Here is a 17,205-nt window from a genome sequence, read left to right as displayed (position 1 = left end):
CCGCGTCGGGGGCGGTGGCGTCTGCGTCACCGGGGGCGGGGCGGGGCGGGCGGCAACATGGCGGCGGCGGGCGGGTGGCTGAGGAGCTGCGGGAAGGTGAAGCGGGGCCGCTCGGCGGGGTGGGCGCCTTGTGCTGCTGCGGGGGTGCGGGCCTTGCGGGGGTGCGGGCCTTGCGGGGCGGTGCCGCGCGCCTGAGGGAGCTGCAGGGCGGGAGTACCCCCGCGCCTCTCACCTCAGCCCGCCGGTTACGGTTCCGTGTGTCTGTTACGTCTGTGGGAAGTGGCAGCTGCGATCGGAGCTGGGGGGAGCGGGGTCTGTTCGGCCGGTTCAGGTGCAGCTGTGCGGGAAGTGAGGGTGGCTTTGAGTTCTGGGTCCCTCACACGAAGAAAGCCCTTGAGGTGCTGGAGCGAGTTGAGAGAAGGGAACGGAGCTGGTGAAGGGCTGGAGCACAAGTGTGATGGAGCGGCTGAGGGACCTGGGGGGTTCAGCTGGAGAACAGGAGCTGAGGGGAGACCTTCTGATCTCTGAACTGCCTGAAAGGAGCTTGGAGCATGGAGGGGGTTGGGCTCTGCCCCCAGGTAACAAGTGACAGGATGAGAGGAAATGGCCTCAAGTTGTGCCGGGGGAGGTTTAGATTGGATATTAGGAAAAAAAATCTTTCTGAAAAGAGTTGTCAGGCATTGGAACAGGCTGCCCAGGGCAGTGGTGGAGTCACCATCCCTGGAGGGGTTTAAAAGGTGTTTAGATAATGTTCTTAGGGACATAGTTTAGTGCTAGAGTTAGGTTAGGTTATGGTTGGACTCGATCCTGAGGATCTCTTCCAACTAAAGTGATTCTGTAATTCTATGAAAGTACCTTCTCTCTTGTGTTTTTTTGGTATGGAGGAGTGGTTCTAGGTGAACCTGCTTTAGCAGGCGGGTTGGACTAGACCATATAATAGAATCATAGAATTATTTCGGTTGGAAGAGATGCTCAGGATCATTGAGTCCAACCATAACCTAGCTCTGGCACTAAACCATGTCCCTGAGAACCTCATCTAAACGCCTTTTAAACCCCCCCAGGGATGGTGACTCCAGCACTGCCCTGGGCAGCCTGTTCCAATGCCTGACAACACTTTCTGGGAAGAATGATCTCCAGAGGTCCCTTCCAACCCCAACCATTCTGTGATCCTGTATCTTGCTGCTATGAAAAGTTCTTTCAAGTCTTGTGAAACACGAAGTTGGAGCAGCACGTGGCCGATGTGTCTGTGAGAAGTCCAGCAGCAGAGGTTCCTGGATGTTTCCTTAACTTACCTAAACAAGCCAAACATTTGTAGGTGGTAAAAAGACAAAGGAAACAAGCAGAAAACCCGGGTTTGTGCCACACATGTGCTTTTAATGTGCAGAGCGAGAAGACACGCTGGCCTGGGACCTTCTCATGGGAGCTTGTGGGTGTGTTGTGCCAACTGAAATAAAGCAAAACCAACGCCATAAATGAGGGCAAGCAAGTGTCCTGTGATGAAGCTTCTCTGCTGAGAAATAGGAGCTGTCTGGAAACCAGCTAGGATGGGTGCAGGAGTGGAACTCAGCTAGAAAAGTAAAGTGAGCTTAGGAAAATACATTGCTTTGGCCTTTATTTGTATCTTACTGGTGCTGCCAGGTCTGCCAGCATTAAAACCTCGTTTTAGATTGTAAAACAAATAGAAGGAAACGAAAATAACTGATCTTTAAAGAGCCGAGGTGGAGGTAAAAAAGGAGATAAACAGAAAAATCAATGTTATCAGCAACCCAGAAACGAATTTTCAAATACACGTGTTTAGTGGGGCAAGCAGTCTGAATCTTGTCGCAGTGTAAATCATTACCTTACCTACAGAAAAAGAGGAAAAAAAGCCAGAGTATCAAAACATTTAAATAACGCGCATGCACTTTAAGTAGCTATCTGAAAGTTAGAAATGCTATATGACTGCATGACTTCTAAGAATAAAAATGTAAAAAAAAATGTAGCGACTTTATTTTCTTTTTAAATCTAAATGTTGAAATAAAACATCACTGCTATTGCTCTGGCATACCTGTGGGTTGCTGCTCCGTGTGTGGGTGTTGCCAACAAAGGTCCCATCCCTTGGGGCCAACCTACTGGTTTTATAATAAGACTTTTCAAGGTAACATCATTATGAATATTCCTTTTTTTCCTGTCGCACCATCTCAATCAGGTATCGGTTTGTCAAACCCTGTCTGCAAAAGTACGCTAAGAGCTGCCTTGGTTTCTCCTGCTGTGGTAGGACGTGACTATCTCAAAAGTTAATCTTAAAAAGGCACCATGTGTTTGTCCTGACAGCTCTTGGTTGGTACTTGTGAAATATTCTCAGTGATTCATCTTTGGTTGTGCCACCATGAAAGAAAAACGCTCTTTTCTTTGTACTTGGAAATAAAGTAGTAGAAGAAGCAGGAAGTATGTGTGATTTGTAATCCTATAAGTGCTCAGGAAACATACAGTGTTAAATATATATATGTGTGTGTGTGTATACTTAGATTTTTCCTTTGCAGACCTTGCTAAGCATATGGACTTACACAGCTGGATATTTAATAGTCTTAGACAACTGGGTGTTGAATGACCCAACCAGAGCTGGAGGTTCTGCAAATAATCCATTCCTGTCTGACAGCTTCCAGAACATGGTTGCCGTGGATTTTATCTTTATTAAAGGAACTATTTCTCTGGTTTTCTCTGAAGACCTGCAGTGTCTCCAGTAATTCAGTCTTCATTGGAAAGTGTTGTAGCTATTGCTGATCATCTAGATTTGTATTCCTGAATCAGCCCCACTAGGTAGTATTTGTTTTATGTGACCAAGGGTGTTGAATGTGAATGAACATTGAATATTCACGGCAATATTTGTTTTCTATATTACCACTTCTCACTATTTTCTTTTCATTGTGTGCGGCTGGTTATGCTAAATTCAGAGTTTCCTTACCGTAATACACTTACGAATCTTGTCTCCAAGAAAAGGAGTCTGTAGATCTGTTTACATCAATTCTTCAGCCAGGGAGTTGACAGGTGTTGAAAGCCAACATGAAAGGGAGCGAATTATTGGAAGGATCAAAGGGATTTTTACTTCCTGACCTCAAACTTCTGCCATTTTTTGAGGAATGCTGCTATCACAGGGTGCATTTCAGAACTGTCCTGCGTTCTGTGAGCTAAATCACGGTCTGGCTACGGCACAGTTGGTCTGCTCGCTGTGGGGTGAAGAGTGGTGCTGGCAAAAATGTATATTGGCAGCATACGCTTGTGTATACGTTACTTTTATGGCACAGCTGTATCTCTACTGGGGGTTTTTGTCAGCAGGTGTCTTGCTAAGACATTAATATTTCCACACTTTAGATGGACATGGCAATAGTGATGGGTATCTGTAGCAAAATTCTGATCTGTAGGCATTAGCCACAGAATAAGTTGGGTTTGGGCAGCCACAAGAGCAAAGCCATTTTTCTGCCTTGCCTCTTTTGAGATCAGTCAGTCGAACTGTGCTTCTTGTTTGAATGCTGCTTTTCAGGAATACATCTCACAGCAGTTTAGCTGCTGTTAGCCTGTTACTTTTTGAGCCAGACCATATTCATTATGATAACTTTTTCAAAAATCCTGAGAAATTCTGTGGTTAGAAACTTTGAAACCAAACATGTTCCTTTCTAAAGCCTGCTGTGATCTGCTTGAGTGGGTCTTTGAACACTAAGTAGTTTATAGCTCTCCAAGGTGCAAAATTAATTACTTGTCACATTATCTGTGTCCACACACCTGACAATCACTGCGTGTAGCTCGGTCCCAAGAGCCACTGTCCTGTTCATTTTTGTGACTTTTGCCACATGTGCTTAATGCCATTCCCCCTATAGTAAAATACTCTGCAATATCTCTGCTTTCTTGGTTGGGTAACCGATGCTTCTTGATATAGTTTGAAATTGTTGTGTATGGTGGACAAATGAGGAGAGGTCAAGCATAAATTACTTGGTTCCTTACTGTATTTTTTAAATAAATCAACTAAATAAGACATATTATTAGTTACATAGTACTAGCAACATACTAACTGTAGGATTTAAGCTAACTATACAGAAGTGAACTATACAGAGGCATTCATATGCCAGGGCTGTGTCTCTGAAACTTGTGCTTAGTCTGAAAATCATTAAGTGGTCAATAAGACCTCAGTTTGAATACAAAAATCCACAGTGCTGTTAAAAGTTAAGCCCTTTCACAGCACAATACCAATAATCCAGATGAAGTGCTGTCAGATTGCTTTAGAAACAAGAGTTGCTGGTCCTTAGAAAACCAGGGAGAAAACTAAGTCTATCATTAAAATTAACAAGTCTTCTGTAAAAAATGTTGCTGTGTCTATTTCACATTTACTCTTAACATATTTGTTCATAAATGTATTAATTCTGTCAAAATATACACTTAGTACTATGCATGGTGCAGCAAACTTGCAAAATCATCTATAAAAATAAATGCTATCAATAAGGTTTATTGCCTGTAAACACTGAAATTGACTAAAATTAATGTTTGTAAAATAACATTATGTTAGTAAACTTCCAGAAAGAAAACTGTTTGGGGTTAAAAGAGGCATCATTAAAGAATATTTCGATTTAGGACACTGGGGGGCTTATATCTTTTCAAAATCTTTCAAACTGGACATTGAATGTTATAAAAACACTGGGTAAAATTGTGTATTGCTGTCTGTATACAAATACAATTTCTATTAACTGTTTGCGTGTTCTGTATTTGTTATCAACAGCTGAAAAGAAACTTTCTGGCCCATGTGGCTCCTTGGAAGGCTTCTCCATGTGTCTTTAGATCCTCCAAATCAGAACTCAAGCCAAACCTACCCAGTGATGGAGTTGTCTGTGCTCCCCTTCAAACATTCACCCAAGAGGAAACAATGCTGAAAAATATGGGTACCTATTATCTGTGTAGTTAAAATTCAGAAATGTCGAACTAGAAGGGAAATTTTAGCTTATTTTTTTTTCGTTATTTAATTCTAGTTAAATGTTGAGACTGTTGTGTTGCTGAGATGCTTTCAAAGTTCCTGAATTTATAGGAAGTATTTGTTTCGTTTTAGAGAGTTGCAGCTGAGTTCAGAAAGCAATTAGAATTGAGCCTCGTTTCACCTTGTTTCACTTGGGCAGCTTTTTGTCCTTTTATTAACTCATCTGGGAGAGTCGGGGGATACATCCATAACCTGTCAGAAGTCCCACATTACTGTTACATTGATCTTCAAAAGGAGAGCGTTAGATTACTTACACCCTTTCTTTCTTCTCTTCATTGCAGTGACAAAATTTGCTCAGGAACGAGTTGCACCTTTGGTGCAAAAAATGGATGAGAATTCGAAAATGGAAGACTCTGTAATACAGGGATTATTTGAACAAGGGGTCTGCACACTTTTACTTAATCTTTTATTCAGAAAGCGGCATCATTTTATGAATCTCTAGCTGTGCACTTTCAGATTTTTAGATTAAAAGATTGAGGGGTATAATTCAAATGAATTAATGAATCATTAAGCATTTTGGATTTATTAACAGCAAGGCAACTTTCTGTTCTTTTTGTACTGCATTATCACTCTCTGTTTTTTTACTGTAATATTCCTTCCATCTCTCCCTCTCCCAAACCACATTCTTCATCGTATCTTTGAGGTCTTTGTCTTTTTCCCCCTTCTGCTAGAACTGCCATCATTTTTGTAAATGTTGCTGGAAAAGGGTATGAGGACTCCTCTGTGTCCTGACTGGGCAACCACGAGGACTTGTGTTGTGCATATCTCGGTGTTCATTCCTGGCTTCAATTTTAGCCTGTCCTGCTATCGAATATAAAGGAATGTCATTTTATGCAATGACAACTCTAAATATTAGGCTTCTGTTGAGATTGCAATTGTTCTGGAAAATGTAATCAGATTAGGGTGATGATTGGCCTGTGTACTGCACGTTAGTTATTTCTTGCATGAATTGACTATCAACTTCTGTGATGAACTGTTAGTTTGTTACGGGTATTGGAGGAAAATGGGTCTTTGGGGAAGGATCTGGAAATACATCCTGTGGTTTTTATTTTAATTTCTTAAGTATCAGCTTGGACTTAGAAGTTGTTGACAGAAACTACCAAATTATTATATTTTCATCTTGTACATTTCAGCTGATGAGTATTGAGCTTGAGGAAGAATATGGAGGAACTGGAGCTTCCTTTTTTTCAATCATATTGGTGGTAGAAGAACTGGCCAAAGTTGATCCAGCTGTAGCTCTTCTATGTGAACTCCAAAACACACTAACAAATAAGTTGTTTACCACGTATGGAACAGAAGAACAAAAGAGAACTTACTTGCCCAGAGTGGCTAAAGATACAGTGAGTCTAAGTCTCACTTTACTAAACTATAATATAGTTTTTAATAGTTAAATAATGTGAGTGGGGTTTGTTTTTTTTGCAGCGACTAAACCTGTGACTGTAAGATTGGAAAATATGTGTGACCTTTGAAACACTGGTTAGAGCTGAGATCTGTGGTGATATAGATACACCCTGTCATCAGTAGCTGAGAGTTAAAAGTAGGAAGATGCTTATTAGTTTTATTAAAATTTGATTTACTGTCAAAAAGCACTTTTAAAGCAAGCGACTCTGCAAGATGTCTAAATACATAGTGTTTCTGGTCTGAATCTCCATATCTGAAACTTAGGTACTTTGATGCAGTAGGTTGAAATATTTGTATTTAAGAGACTTTTGCTTGTTTATAACTATTTTCATTGCAGAATTTGTTTTATGTTGTGCCAATATGTTCAGTACAAATTAAAATGAATTTTCCCCTTCAATTGACAGATAGGCAGTTTCTGTCTTTCGGAGGCTGGATCCGGCAGTGATGCTTTTTCTTTGAAGACTCGGGCTGAAAAGAAAGGAGACTATTATATCATCAATGGCTCAAAGATGTGGATTAGCTTAGCAGAACACGCAGGAGTTTTCTTTGTGATGGCAAATACAGATCCGTCCTTAGTAAGTTGCTGAAGAATAGTTGCATTTGAGTAACAGCTGAAATGACACGAAACTATGGATTTATGTTAATAATTTCATGTTAAAAGTTAATATTCTTTGCTCCTTTTCCTAGCTGACAGCAAACCTTTAAAAATATTTCCCAACAAAAATGAGAACTTGCTGAGCAATTTAATAAATTCCTCCCACCAGGGAAAATAAAAATGTCAGAATCATAATTGCTTAAATGAAGAGCATTGGTATTATTCCGAATAACAGAAGAACAGATAATCTCAGTCTTTCCAACCTTCCTGACTTAACTAACAAGTTGCTGTTGTTAGAAGGCAAAATAGAGCTTAGGCTACATGCACCAGTGAACTAACAAGTGTACTGTAGTAAAGTATGTTCAGGGAAGAATATGCATAGCTGAATATGCATGTTTAAGTTTTGTCACCAATTTGGATGTAGGTATTAGATTCAGAAAGGTCAACTGCAGACTTTAAAGTGTACTGTGGAAATATGGTAGAGTAATAAATACAAAACTAAATTGTTTAAAACTTCTATTTGTTTTTTAAACTCCTTCCACTGGCTCTTCCTTAAAAAAAAAATTAACTTGAAGATATTTATTTTTAAAATTAAAATTTCTGGCCAGGGAGATGCTGAGGGAACAAGAATGAGTGAGAGAATTGGGAATAAGAGTTACGTGGTAGGAAAAAGGGAAAACAACAGCTATCAGGAATCACCATTCTGTGCTTCAAGAATTTAGCTTAAGACTTCAAAAATATGACGATTTTAAGCATGTACGTAGGAAATGCCAGAGTGTAGACTGGCTATACAATCTTTGTGTTGTCACTGTGTTATTTAGTGTCCTGTCCAAATCATGATCATTATTCCAAATCAACTCTTTGAGGTTTTCCATTACAACTATCATAACAATTTCAGAGTACTTTATTCAGTACATTCCCTCTCTAAAGTGAAGAAACAGTGATATCCATGTTCTGCAAACTGGAATCACAAGGAAAATGTGTGCAGCAGTTCTGAATGTTAGACTGGTCCCTTGTTTGTGATACAAGTTCCAACAGTGAGCAGTAACTTTACTGCACAACAGTAACTTGCTTTACCAGTGATTTCCAATATAGACATATTTTATAAATATGTATTATATATAGCAATATTTAATTAATTATTTACAGTAATTAATTATTAGTTAATATTTATATATTGATATGTTAAGTGTATATAAATATATTTTAATAGAAAAATATACTCTGGCCTTCGTTAAGCCACAATCAGCAGACATAGAGGGAATAGGTGATGTCGCCAGTGTTTTGTTTAGTAATGTAGTGTGTAATGTAGCGGGCGTGAAATTTCAGTATCAGAATGAAATATTTAGACCACCATTTGGTGAGATTAGTATAAAAACCAGTTGTTGATTATTTTTGTAATTCATCCTAGGGATACAGGGGAATTACGTGCTTCATAGTGGATCGCAACACAGAGGGACTACATGTAGGGAAGAAGGAGGACAAGCTTGGAATCAGAGCGTCTTCTACCTGCCCAGTAATGTTTGAAAATGTTAAGGTATTGTAAGTTGTTTAGCTATTGAAGCATAATTTGTGTATAATTGGAGCCTGACCACATCTAAGGAAAGAATGCTAATTAAATTCCCATTTCTATTCCCATACTGATTCTGTGGCAGATTGTAACTTTTTCCTTCCTATTCTTTCACAGAAGTCTGGAGGGAGGTCGTGTTTCTTAAACTGTGATACAGTTTTTCTTAATCATCACTTTATAATCATATGCTTGGGGAAATGTTCTAATCTGATATTCTAGGAATCAGATGTCTGGTTTATGTTTTATGCCTTTACTTATGAGGAACATTAAATAAAACATATACACTGATTCACCAGTGAACCACACTAGCAATTGCAAAGCAGAATAGAACAGGAGTAATTGAGCGGTTCTGTTCTTTAGGTTCCTGAGACAAATATCCTGGGACAGGTTGGACAAGGCTACAAGTACGCGATTGGAATGCTAAATACCGGCAGAATAGGTATTGCTGCACAGGTGGGTAATTTAGTTTAATACCAAATGCAACCAGTATGTAACTTTGGATTTGGATTGACATTTGCAAAATATTTAAAGCTAAAAAGAATGAACTATTTAGAAAATAATTTATTAAAAACTAAATTGCCACTAGATGTCGCTATTCCTGTAGCTAAGTTACAGTAAAATACTGAACCAACTATAAATGATAAAATTCTCCTTCAGTGACATAAGCAATAGATTTAGAAAACATTACATGGCAATTAGTTTGTCTTATTGCTACTGAAATATATCAACATTTTTATCTTCCATTATGCAAATTTATTTTAGTAAGAGAACTAGCTGTAGAAAATATAACACACTGAAATGTATAATATTAATGCATCCGACTGTGACTGTATGGGATGCCAAATGGGACCTTATGCTAACTGATGTTTTCCCAACAACTTGTTTTTAAAAGTCAACTTATTTTTAAAATATTTTTTTGGTAGCAGAAGCGTCCTGATTCATTGTTGTGTTTGAAAACTGCACTTTACAGCATCTTAGGGGAAGATATTTGCTGACCTTGGACTTATTTCAAAATGTATTTTGTCGTAAACTCAGTTTGGATCTCAGATTGCTACTGATTTCAATGGAAATCAGGTTCAGCCTTATAATAAAATTATTTCTGACAAGTTTTTATATTTTTAATTTATTTTTGAAAGTAATCTTTTCTTTGCTTCTACTTTATTGTGGATGCAGTTGTACCGTATAGGGTGTAATATGTCTGTACTATCAGTCTCCCTTATCTTTTGCCCTAGTTTGCAAACACACCAGAAGTAATAGTCGTGATGAAATTTAGACATCCCCATGGTGGTACACTATGCTGCTGAATGGGTTGGCTATTCCATCATTTCTAAAGTTTATCTGTGATTAAACTTTTCCTGGTATGGCTTTTAAAAACCAGGGCTGAGGGCCCCATTGATCTCAGAGAGATAAATAATAAAGAGGCTCTGGCGTTATAATACATGATCTGGATTTTACTCTTAATTATTCTAAGTTACACCTGTAACCTCATTAAGGTCAGGTAGTTGTTATATCTTAGTTGCTACTTTCTTGGCACCTTCAAATGAAGACAATCATTCAAATTATTTTTACTTTAATAGTGTAATGTACATCTGTAGTTCTTTAGTTTACGGTAATTTCCCCATGTAATTAAGAATTTTGCCACAAACCCGTAATATTTGTGCAACCACATTTAACTCATAACTTTTGTTGGAGTATTAGTGACAGTGTTTTCACAAATATTTTGCCTTTAGTAAGAAAGTTTCACTCATGAACGGAATAGGATGGAATAGGCTTATTCCTCAAAGTTTCACTCATGAACGGAATAGGATGGAATAGGCTTATTCCTCAAAGTTTCACTCATGAACGGAATAGGATGGAATAGGCTTATTCCTCAAAGTTTCACTCATGAACGGAATAGGATGGAATAGGCTTATTCCTCAAAGTTTATGGCTGGGTTTGGTTTGGTTTAGTTTTCCTGACTCACCTCAATATGTTGTATTTCTTACAGATGTTAGGACTGGCACAGGGATGTTTTGACCATACAATTCCCTATACAAAGGAGAGAGTCCAGTTTGGGAAAAGCGTGTTCGATTTCCAGGTACTTGTTAATGAACACACGGGAAGTTTCTTCCAAAGGGGTTAGCAGTTACCACAGTAGATGAAGTTTGTCAAATTAGTAATCTGATTTGAATAGTTTGTGCTCCACACTGTGTCATGTCTCTACTTCTCAATATCTGAGAATAATTTGTCAAAGTAATTTCAGACGAGCATTCATCTGCCATGTGAAATATATAAATTCAATGCCCTGTGCCTTTGCAAGCACCATATAAATCATTTAAAACTTCAAAACGTTATTAACATAACTCCTTTTCCTTGATAGTATATTTACTGCCTTTAAAAATAATACACGTGGAACTCCTTTCTCTTCTGATTTTAATATCACAGTGTGTTGAATGTGTTCCAGTTCTTATACCCTTTCATGAGGTGCAGGGGAAGGCCTTTTTCTAGACACTAGAAATTATAAAAAGATGAGGAAAACTGATTGAATTATTAGATTTCCTGTGTCATACAAAGATATTTAGTTTTCATGATAATATCCGTATCTTAAAATGAAAAAGACTCTTTGTTGCAAAAATGATCTATAGTTTAATAAGGAAGATATATAATTGTAGTAATAGTAAGTATAGTAATTTTCTTGTTACAAGAAACCTACATCTCGCATGAAGGGAAGGAACATTAGTACTACTCATAATTTATACAAATTTTAGGAAGCGCCCACAGATATCTAGGAAATTATTTGAACTGCATTTTTTGAATGGGAAGTGGAATTTATAATTGCCGAATCATTTTGTTATTTTGACCTGCATACATATTTTTGCAAATTTTAGATGTTCTAGTAAGATGAAAGGTTTCATTGTGGTTTAGGAGCAAGTTAGACAACTAAATGTTCATTTTCAATCATCATAATGTTTGGATCTCCTTAAATAAACCTATTCTTTTGTAATCCCTACCATTTAGAGGTGAGCTCCATCACCTTTTTCCGGCCCTTTGAATCAAATGGATTCAGACCAGTCATGTCCTTTATACTTTTCTGCTGCTCCAAACTCTTGTCTCATGGCTACAGGACACGGGAAGACGTGGTTGTCACCTTGCTAGTTCTCTACTTTATTTAAGAGATACTTTTTTCAAGTCTTTCTTGGTTAAGCTCATCAGGGAACTAGACTTATTAATATATTAATGTTCTTAAATAAAAATACAGCTTCAACCTACCTGTGTCTCTGTGGTGCGGAGGAGAACGTTAAGATTTGAAATTTTCCTTGATATTCTTGGGTGCGAAGAGGTTCATGTTGAACCCTCCTGTCCAAACAGCCGGGCAAGAAGTTCCCCAGCACTCCTGAATGCAAGAAGAGGGAAGGAGAAAACGGGAGCGCAGCTCCTAAAACGACTTGGGTGGCCCAGAATTTCTCCAACCTCCATTTCATAGATGCAGAGATGTGCAAACCCCTAGACCACCTAGATTTTGTATTCTTCTTTTAGAACACGTGTTCCTTGGTGAAAAGAATGGTTCTTGCTAGAAATTCCGCTCGATGTGCTGGTTCTGCCCGATTTGTGGTGTGTTTCTCGCAGGGGATGCAACACCAGATCGCTCAGGTGGCCACGCAGCTGGAGGCGGCGAGATTGCTGACCTACAACGCAGCCCGGCTGGTGGAGACAGGGAGGCCGTTCATCAAGGAGGCCAGCATGGCCAAATACTACGCTGCCGAGGTAACCTGCGGTCTCGTCATTCAGCGGATTTGTTTCGCTGTTGTTTAGATGTGTCTTATGTTACTGAACGTATAACTTCTGATTCATGTTTTCCTGTGAAGTCCGTGTATGTCCTTTTGTCTTCTCATTCTCAGTCCGTGCGTGGAATGTAAAGTGGGCCACCAAAGAATTAACTGCTTGAGCCCCTAAATAAAATTTTGAAAACCAAGCAACATTAGAAGGGAAAGTAAATTAGTATTTTCACTCATCTAGAGAGATGGCATTTTGTCAGAATTCTCCTTTTGTGGCTGGAGAAGTGGCACGGTGAGACTCCGTTTGTGACCATTTCCACTCTGCTGGTCACAACCGCGAGTCTTAGTGCGATTCAAACCTGGATTGCTTCTGCCTTTTTGTAATTGCTGTCTTGTGTATTGCTGCTTGTCTGTTTCATAGTCCATTATATGCACTACTGAAAGAACAGTTAGTGAATTCTTGATGTCCTCCAATTTAGAAGAATGTCATTTTTATTCTAAAATAACTTGCGTGAATACAATGAATTCAAAAATATCAGTCTTCCAACTTGTTCCTGCTTTAGTTACTGTTTTGGGTTTGCTTTAAATAGCTACAAAGAATAAAACTTATTATCACCTGTATGAATTCGTATCCTGAAATTGTAACTCTGAAACTATGTTCATAGGTTGCAACACTGACAACTAGTAAATGTATTGAGTGGATGGGTGGCGTTGGATTCACAAAGAATTATCCAATAGAAAAGTACTATCGGGACTGCAAGATAGGTGAGTGATAGTTTCTTAACATTTATTTCTTGTAGCACTAGGAGTACTAAAGTTTGGGGATGAATGACTGGCTTTATCAACCCTGATTCAAAGGCTCAGGTATAAGAAGGTAAAACTTCAGGTATAAATACTTGCATATGTAAGGATAGTTTAAAAGTTTAATTAGGTACCGAAAAAATACAGATACACACATTGCATCCCATTCTATTAAAGAAAATTCGGGTTAAAAAAAAATATTGAAAATACTTTCTGTGACTTTAAAATGTGAATCTGTGTGGAGTTTCATTTGCAAGACTTCCTTGTTTACCAGTTTAATCGTTGGACCCAAGAGTTTGACATTTCTAACAATATTACCCTTTGACTCTTATTGCTGATAGAATTTGTAAATACTTCGTTTTTGTTGGTTATTTAGGAATTGCTTTTCAGGAAAACACCTAGTCATTATGTTGTACAAGCAGAAGAGTATTTTAATTGTTGCAGATAATAAAATACAAACATTTATGTAAATAATAATCCTGTTTCTGGAACTTGCTCAGCAAAGCTTCATTTCTTAATTGTAAACATTCTAACTGGACTGTTAGAGCAATCTCTTGATCTCTCTTAATACGGTCCCTGTGGTTTTATAGTCTTCTACTTTATTTTCTTCTGATTTCAGGTACAATATATGAAGGAACTTCAAATATCCAGTTGAGCACCATTGCAAAAAGCTTAGCACAGGAGTACTGAAACCAGAAGGACTTCCTGACTGTAAACAGAAATTATTTCACTGAATATTTATTGTGAATTACACATTTATTTGTAATTTAAAAAATCATAAAAAAGAATGCATCATCACAGACAGAATTGTAAGGAAAACCATGAATTCCCCATTTCAGGACACCAAGTGTGTAATTCACGTTTCTGCCTGAGACATTTGTAAGCCAAGACATTGGCTGAAATTATTTTGTAGCAGCACATAATGTTACACAGTGTGTCCCCACTTTGAGATTTCAAAGTGAAAACAAAAGAAGCCGAATCCTTGGCTTGCCTGATGTGAGAGGGTCTGTTAAGCCACCGGGGAGGACAGATTCCACACGTGAAGTGGGACTTTTGCACGGCGTGAAGCTGCTGTTTGTTCAGGGTGCCCGTTATCAGCGTGGGGTGCAGGAGAGGTACGTGGGAAGAGACAGAAATGATGGTTTCCCCTCTCCCAGGTGGAGCGATATCTGTGGAGCCGCTGTGATTGGAGTCATTTTTATAGCAGCCTTTAGCGTCTTCTTAAGTATATCTTGGTAATTAAGCCCTTCCAGCCCCAATTTGTAGTACTGAAAGGTGGATAATATCTACCTCCCTTTCCAGCCTTCTCAGCTCTTAAGGGTTTTAATCTAAGAGACTATTTATAGTTCTCCTTTCATAAAAGGTTGAGTTGAAATCTTTGTGAAACGGGGTTAAAAAAGCTCTTGTAGTTCTGCAAAAAAGACAGATATGAGCTAGGTAACAGGAATGCTGTGGTACTACCTCACAGTGGCCTATCTTCAATGCATTTTACAAATTTGAATCCTCAGAGCCTTCCTGGGAATTAGGGAGGGACTAGAAAAGCCACTCATGTAAGTTACTGTTCTCTACAAACAGAGCAAAGTTTTTCTCCTTTTGAGAGGGATGGGCAGTGAGAAGTGTTGGCTTTTTTTGTCCCTCTGTTTACTTTAAAATTAGACATTTTATTTACTGCAGAAACCTCTTTAGTGCTGGAGAACTAATTAACTGAGAATCAAGAGACGGAAAGCTTCATACGTGAAAAATTATTATAATTGCTGTAATTGGCAATTTGTTTCAAGTGTTTGTGGGAGGGGAAGATTGGTTTTCTGATTTTGGCTAACTTAGAAGAATCTCCTTTTTAAAGCTTGGCAGTCACTGATGATTCACTTCAAGTGGAGCTTAAAATGTTACAGTGCCAGGCTCCCAAAGGATTTTTTGGCAAAACTGGGGTTAATTACAAATATGGTTTTGTAAAACAGACTACAGTGCCTTATACAAAGAAACAAGCAAGGAAGAAAAGCACAAAGAGTTTTCTGACTTGCTGTCAGCTTCAAAGGGAAATAACTACTTTAGTTAATCACTCCCCCCACATCCGCACTCTGCCTGTTGATAGGCGAAAAATTAATGTGGTAATTGTCTTTATGCCAGTTTAAAAAGCTCCTCCCATATCACTTGGATCAACAGCTTTGAGATGTTCAAATATACAAGAGCAGGAGGGTAAGCTAGATGATTTCTGAAGTTCTCTTCTAGCCTGGTTATTATGATTATGATTACAATTAATATATTTCAGGCTGTTTGCAGGCTTTCTTTCAGCTGAATTGAAATGACTGAGGAGGTCATTAGACTAGAACGAAGACTACAGACTCCACAATGGTTAACTACAGTTGTTCTGCTCAGCACGGTCTATCTGCGAGTCTAAAATGATGATAACCACACTACAAAATGCTTGAGTTGATGAACACGATGTGTTGTGCTGATGGGAGGTGCAGTCCATAGCTGCCACAGTTTATCCTGCTTTGCTAACAGGTTTTGATTCCCACTGTTTAGTAGGTCTCCTAGTTCGAGGTACTGTCTTAACGTGGCTTCTGCAGTTTTGTGTGAGGCTGGGAAGTGAGTGGCAATATTTAACTGACTTAATATAGTGCTAAAAGCAAACTCTTTATGGAGTAAAGTGCAAAGCTCTTTGAAGGATTGTTGAGGCTGGATATCCAGGATTATGTAAAAGGACTTTCTCGTTGTGTAGAACTGTGTCAGGTATCCATTTGAAAAAATAATTGGGGAAGAAGTCAAAATAATGTGATTTCCTACAATCTGAACACAGATCCCATAGTCCAGGAAACAACTGAACAGCTTCAGGAGCTACTCAACAGTTCTTAGGAAAGCAAGGTCAAGCCTTTAACTAATGTTACAGCTGTAAATATTTCACATCTCTCAGTTCTGTATTCTGTACGCAATGACTTTGGAAACAAATGCATCTAACTTTTGAAAGAAATGTATTTATTGTATTTGATTTTTGTCTACAAAATTCTGTGGAGGAGTATGCGCACAAATTAACCACTGAGTTTCTGTCATCGTTGTTTGAAAAGGGCACGTACCACTGACTCTGGGAAGAGTTCACTTGTTTCTGGGCTAATGACAGGACTCAAAGACGCTTTAGACACAAGATGTATTTCTATTAGAGAATTTTCCCTTTATATGCCCTTAGTCAGCCCAGTCAATGTGGTGTATTGCCCTGGAACAGCATCTTCAGTATCAAACGTTGCATCTGGCTTCCCCGGTTAGAAGAAAAGACCTGTATTGAGAATGTATTTAAAAGTGCCTGAATTTGATATTTGACTTGATATGATGCTAATCTTGTATATCAGGTGATGGTTCTCTAATAATCTGTCATTTAACATTTTTCCCAGATCTTGCTGGTTTTGTATTGGGAGAGAATGACTACATCATCTCTCAGGTTACTTTAATATTATTCTGGTTTGTGGTAAGTTCTGAGGCAGATTTCCACAGAAAGGTTTGATCGCTACTTGGGAAATACTCAAATACAACATTTTATACGTTGTTTTCTGTGCTGTTGTTCTTTCTTCCATATTTTCTTTTCCCGGTATAAAGATTGTGTTAGAAAATGCTTATGTGAAATATGAAGTAATTGTTCTTTGGGAGCCTTTTGCCACCACAAATACTTCATAACTATTTACCTGTTATGTTATTGCTGCGCAAACCATTGGCAGAACATAAATAGGAATTACAATAATTATTTCAGTTAAATATGCCAGTTGTAAGATCAGCCACTATAATTAAAAAAGTCCAGCTTAGCAGCTTTGAGGGAATTTCTCATTATCTGAAACTAGAGACATTATTAAGCTGCTTTGAAATCTTGGCGTTTATTATCCTCTAAAAATGTTCTGCTCGTGTGCAATAACCGTCTAACACATCGGGGGACTAGAACTAACCCCTGTGTTTCCTAATAGCTTGTTTCGTAGATCTTTCAAATGTTGATTCATATTGCTATATATTAATGTTGAAAAGAACGTGCAGGGTACAATGTTGCATTTTTTCTTTCTGATAAAATACTTTAAAATAGAAATCAAAAAGATGTGCAGTCTCA

General features: G+C 38.4%; 1 protein-coding gene across 4 annotated transcripts; it reads left to right on the top strand.

Annotated features, from left to right (window-relative positions):
* The first annotated feature begins 14 nt into the window (after positions 1-14).
* Positions 15-16,659, top strand: ACADSB (acyl-CoA dehydrogenase short/branched chain). 4 transcript variants are annotated; one of them, XM_065066789.1, is made up of 12 exons: positions 38-96; positions 1,062-1,267; positions 4,748-4,907; positions 5,281-5,381; positions 6,133-6,339; positions 6,805-6,975; positions 8,407-8,532; positions 8,926-9,018; positions 10,553-10,642; positions 12,172-12,309; positions 12,986-13,085; positions 13,741-16,659. In XM_065066789.1, exons 3-12 carry the CDS (start codon positions 4,892-4,894, stop codon positions 13,809-13,811), a joined length of 1,113 nt encoding a protein of 370 aa, XP_064922861.1. In that variant the 5' UTR covers positions 38-96; positions 1,062-1,267; positions 4,748-4,891; the 3' UTR covers positions 13,812-16,659. The 4 variants fall into 4 exon arrangements, with proteins under 4 accessions (XP_064922859.1, XP_064922861.1, XP_064922862.1 ...); XM_065066787.1 differs by lacking the exon at positions 1,062-1,267 and having other exon boundaries at positions 15-96; XM_065066788.1 differs by lacking the exon at positions 38-96 and having other exon boundaries at positions 1,062-2,799.
* The last annotated feature ends 546 nt before the right edge of the window (positions 16,660-17,205 follow it).

This window comes from Columba livia, chromosome 6, assembly GCF_036013475.1.
Source record: "Columba livia isolate bColLiv1 breed racing homer chromosome 6, bColLiv1.pat.W.v2, whole genome shotgun sequence".
Lineage (NCBI taxonomy): Eukaryota > Metazoa > Chordata > Aves > Columbiformes > Columbidae > Columba > Columba livia.
The sequence above is the reverse complement of the archived record's forward strand: the minus strand, read 5'-3'. Positions and strand labels throughout refer to the sequence as shown.

What these genes read in the sequence shown, in the direction of transcription:
- ACADSB (XM_065066787.1), top strand. Translation starts at nt 58, where the DNA reads ATGGCGGCGGCGGGCGGGTGGCTGAGGAGCTGCGGGAAG. An exon ending in GGCTGAGGAGCTGCGGGAAG is followed by an intron (nt 97 to 4,747) that starts GTGAAGCGGGGC and finishes TGTTATCAACAG; the next exon opens with CTGAAAAGAAACTTTCTGGC. An exon ending in CAAATACAGATCCGTCCTTA is followed by an intron (nt 6,976 to 8,406) that starts GTAAGTTGCTGA and finishes AATTCATCCTAG; the next exon opens with GGATACAGGGGAATTACGTG.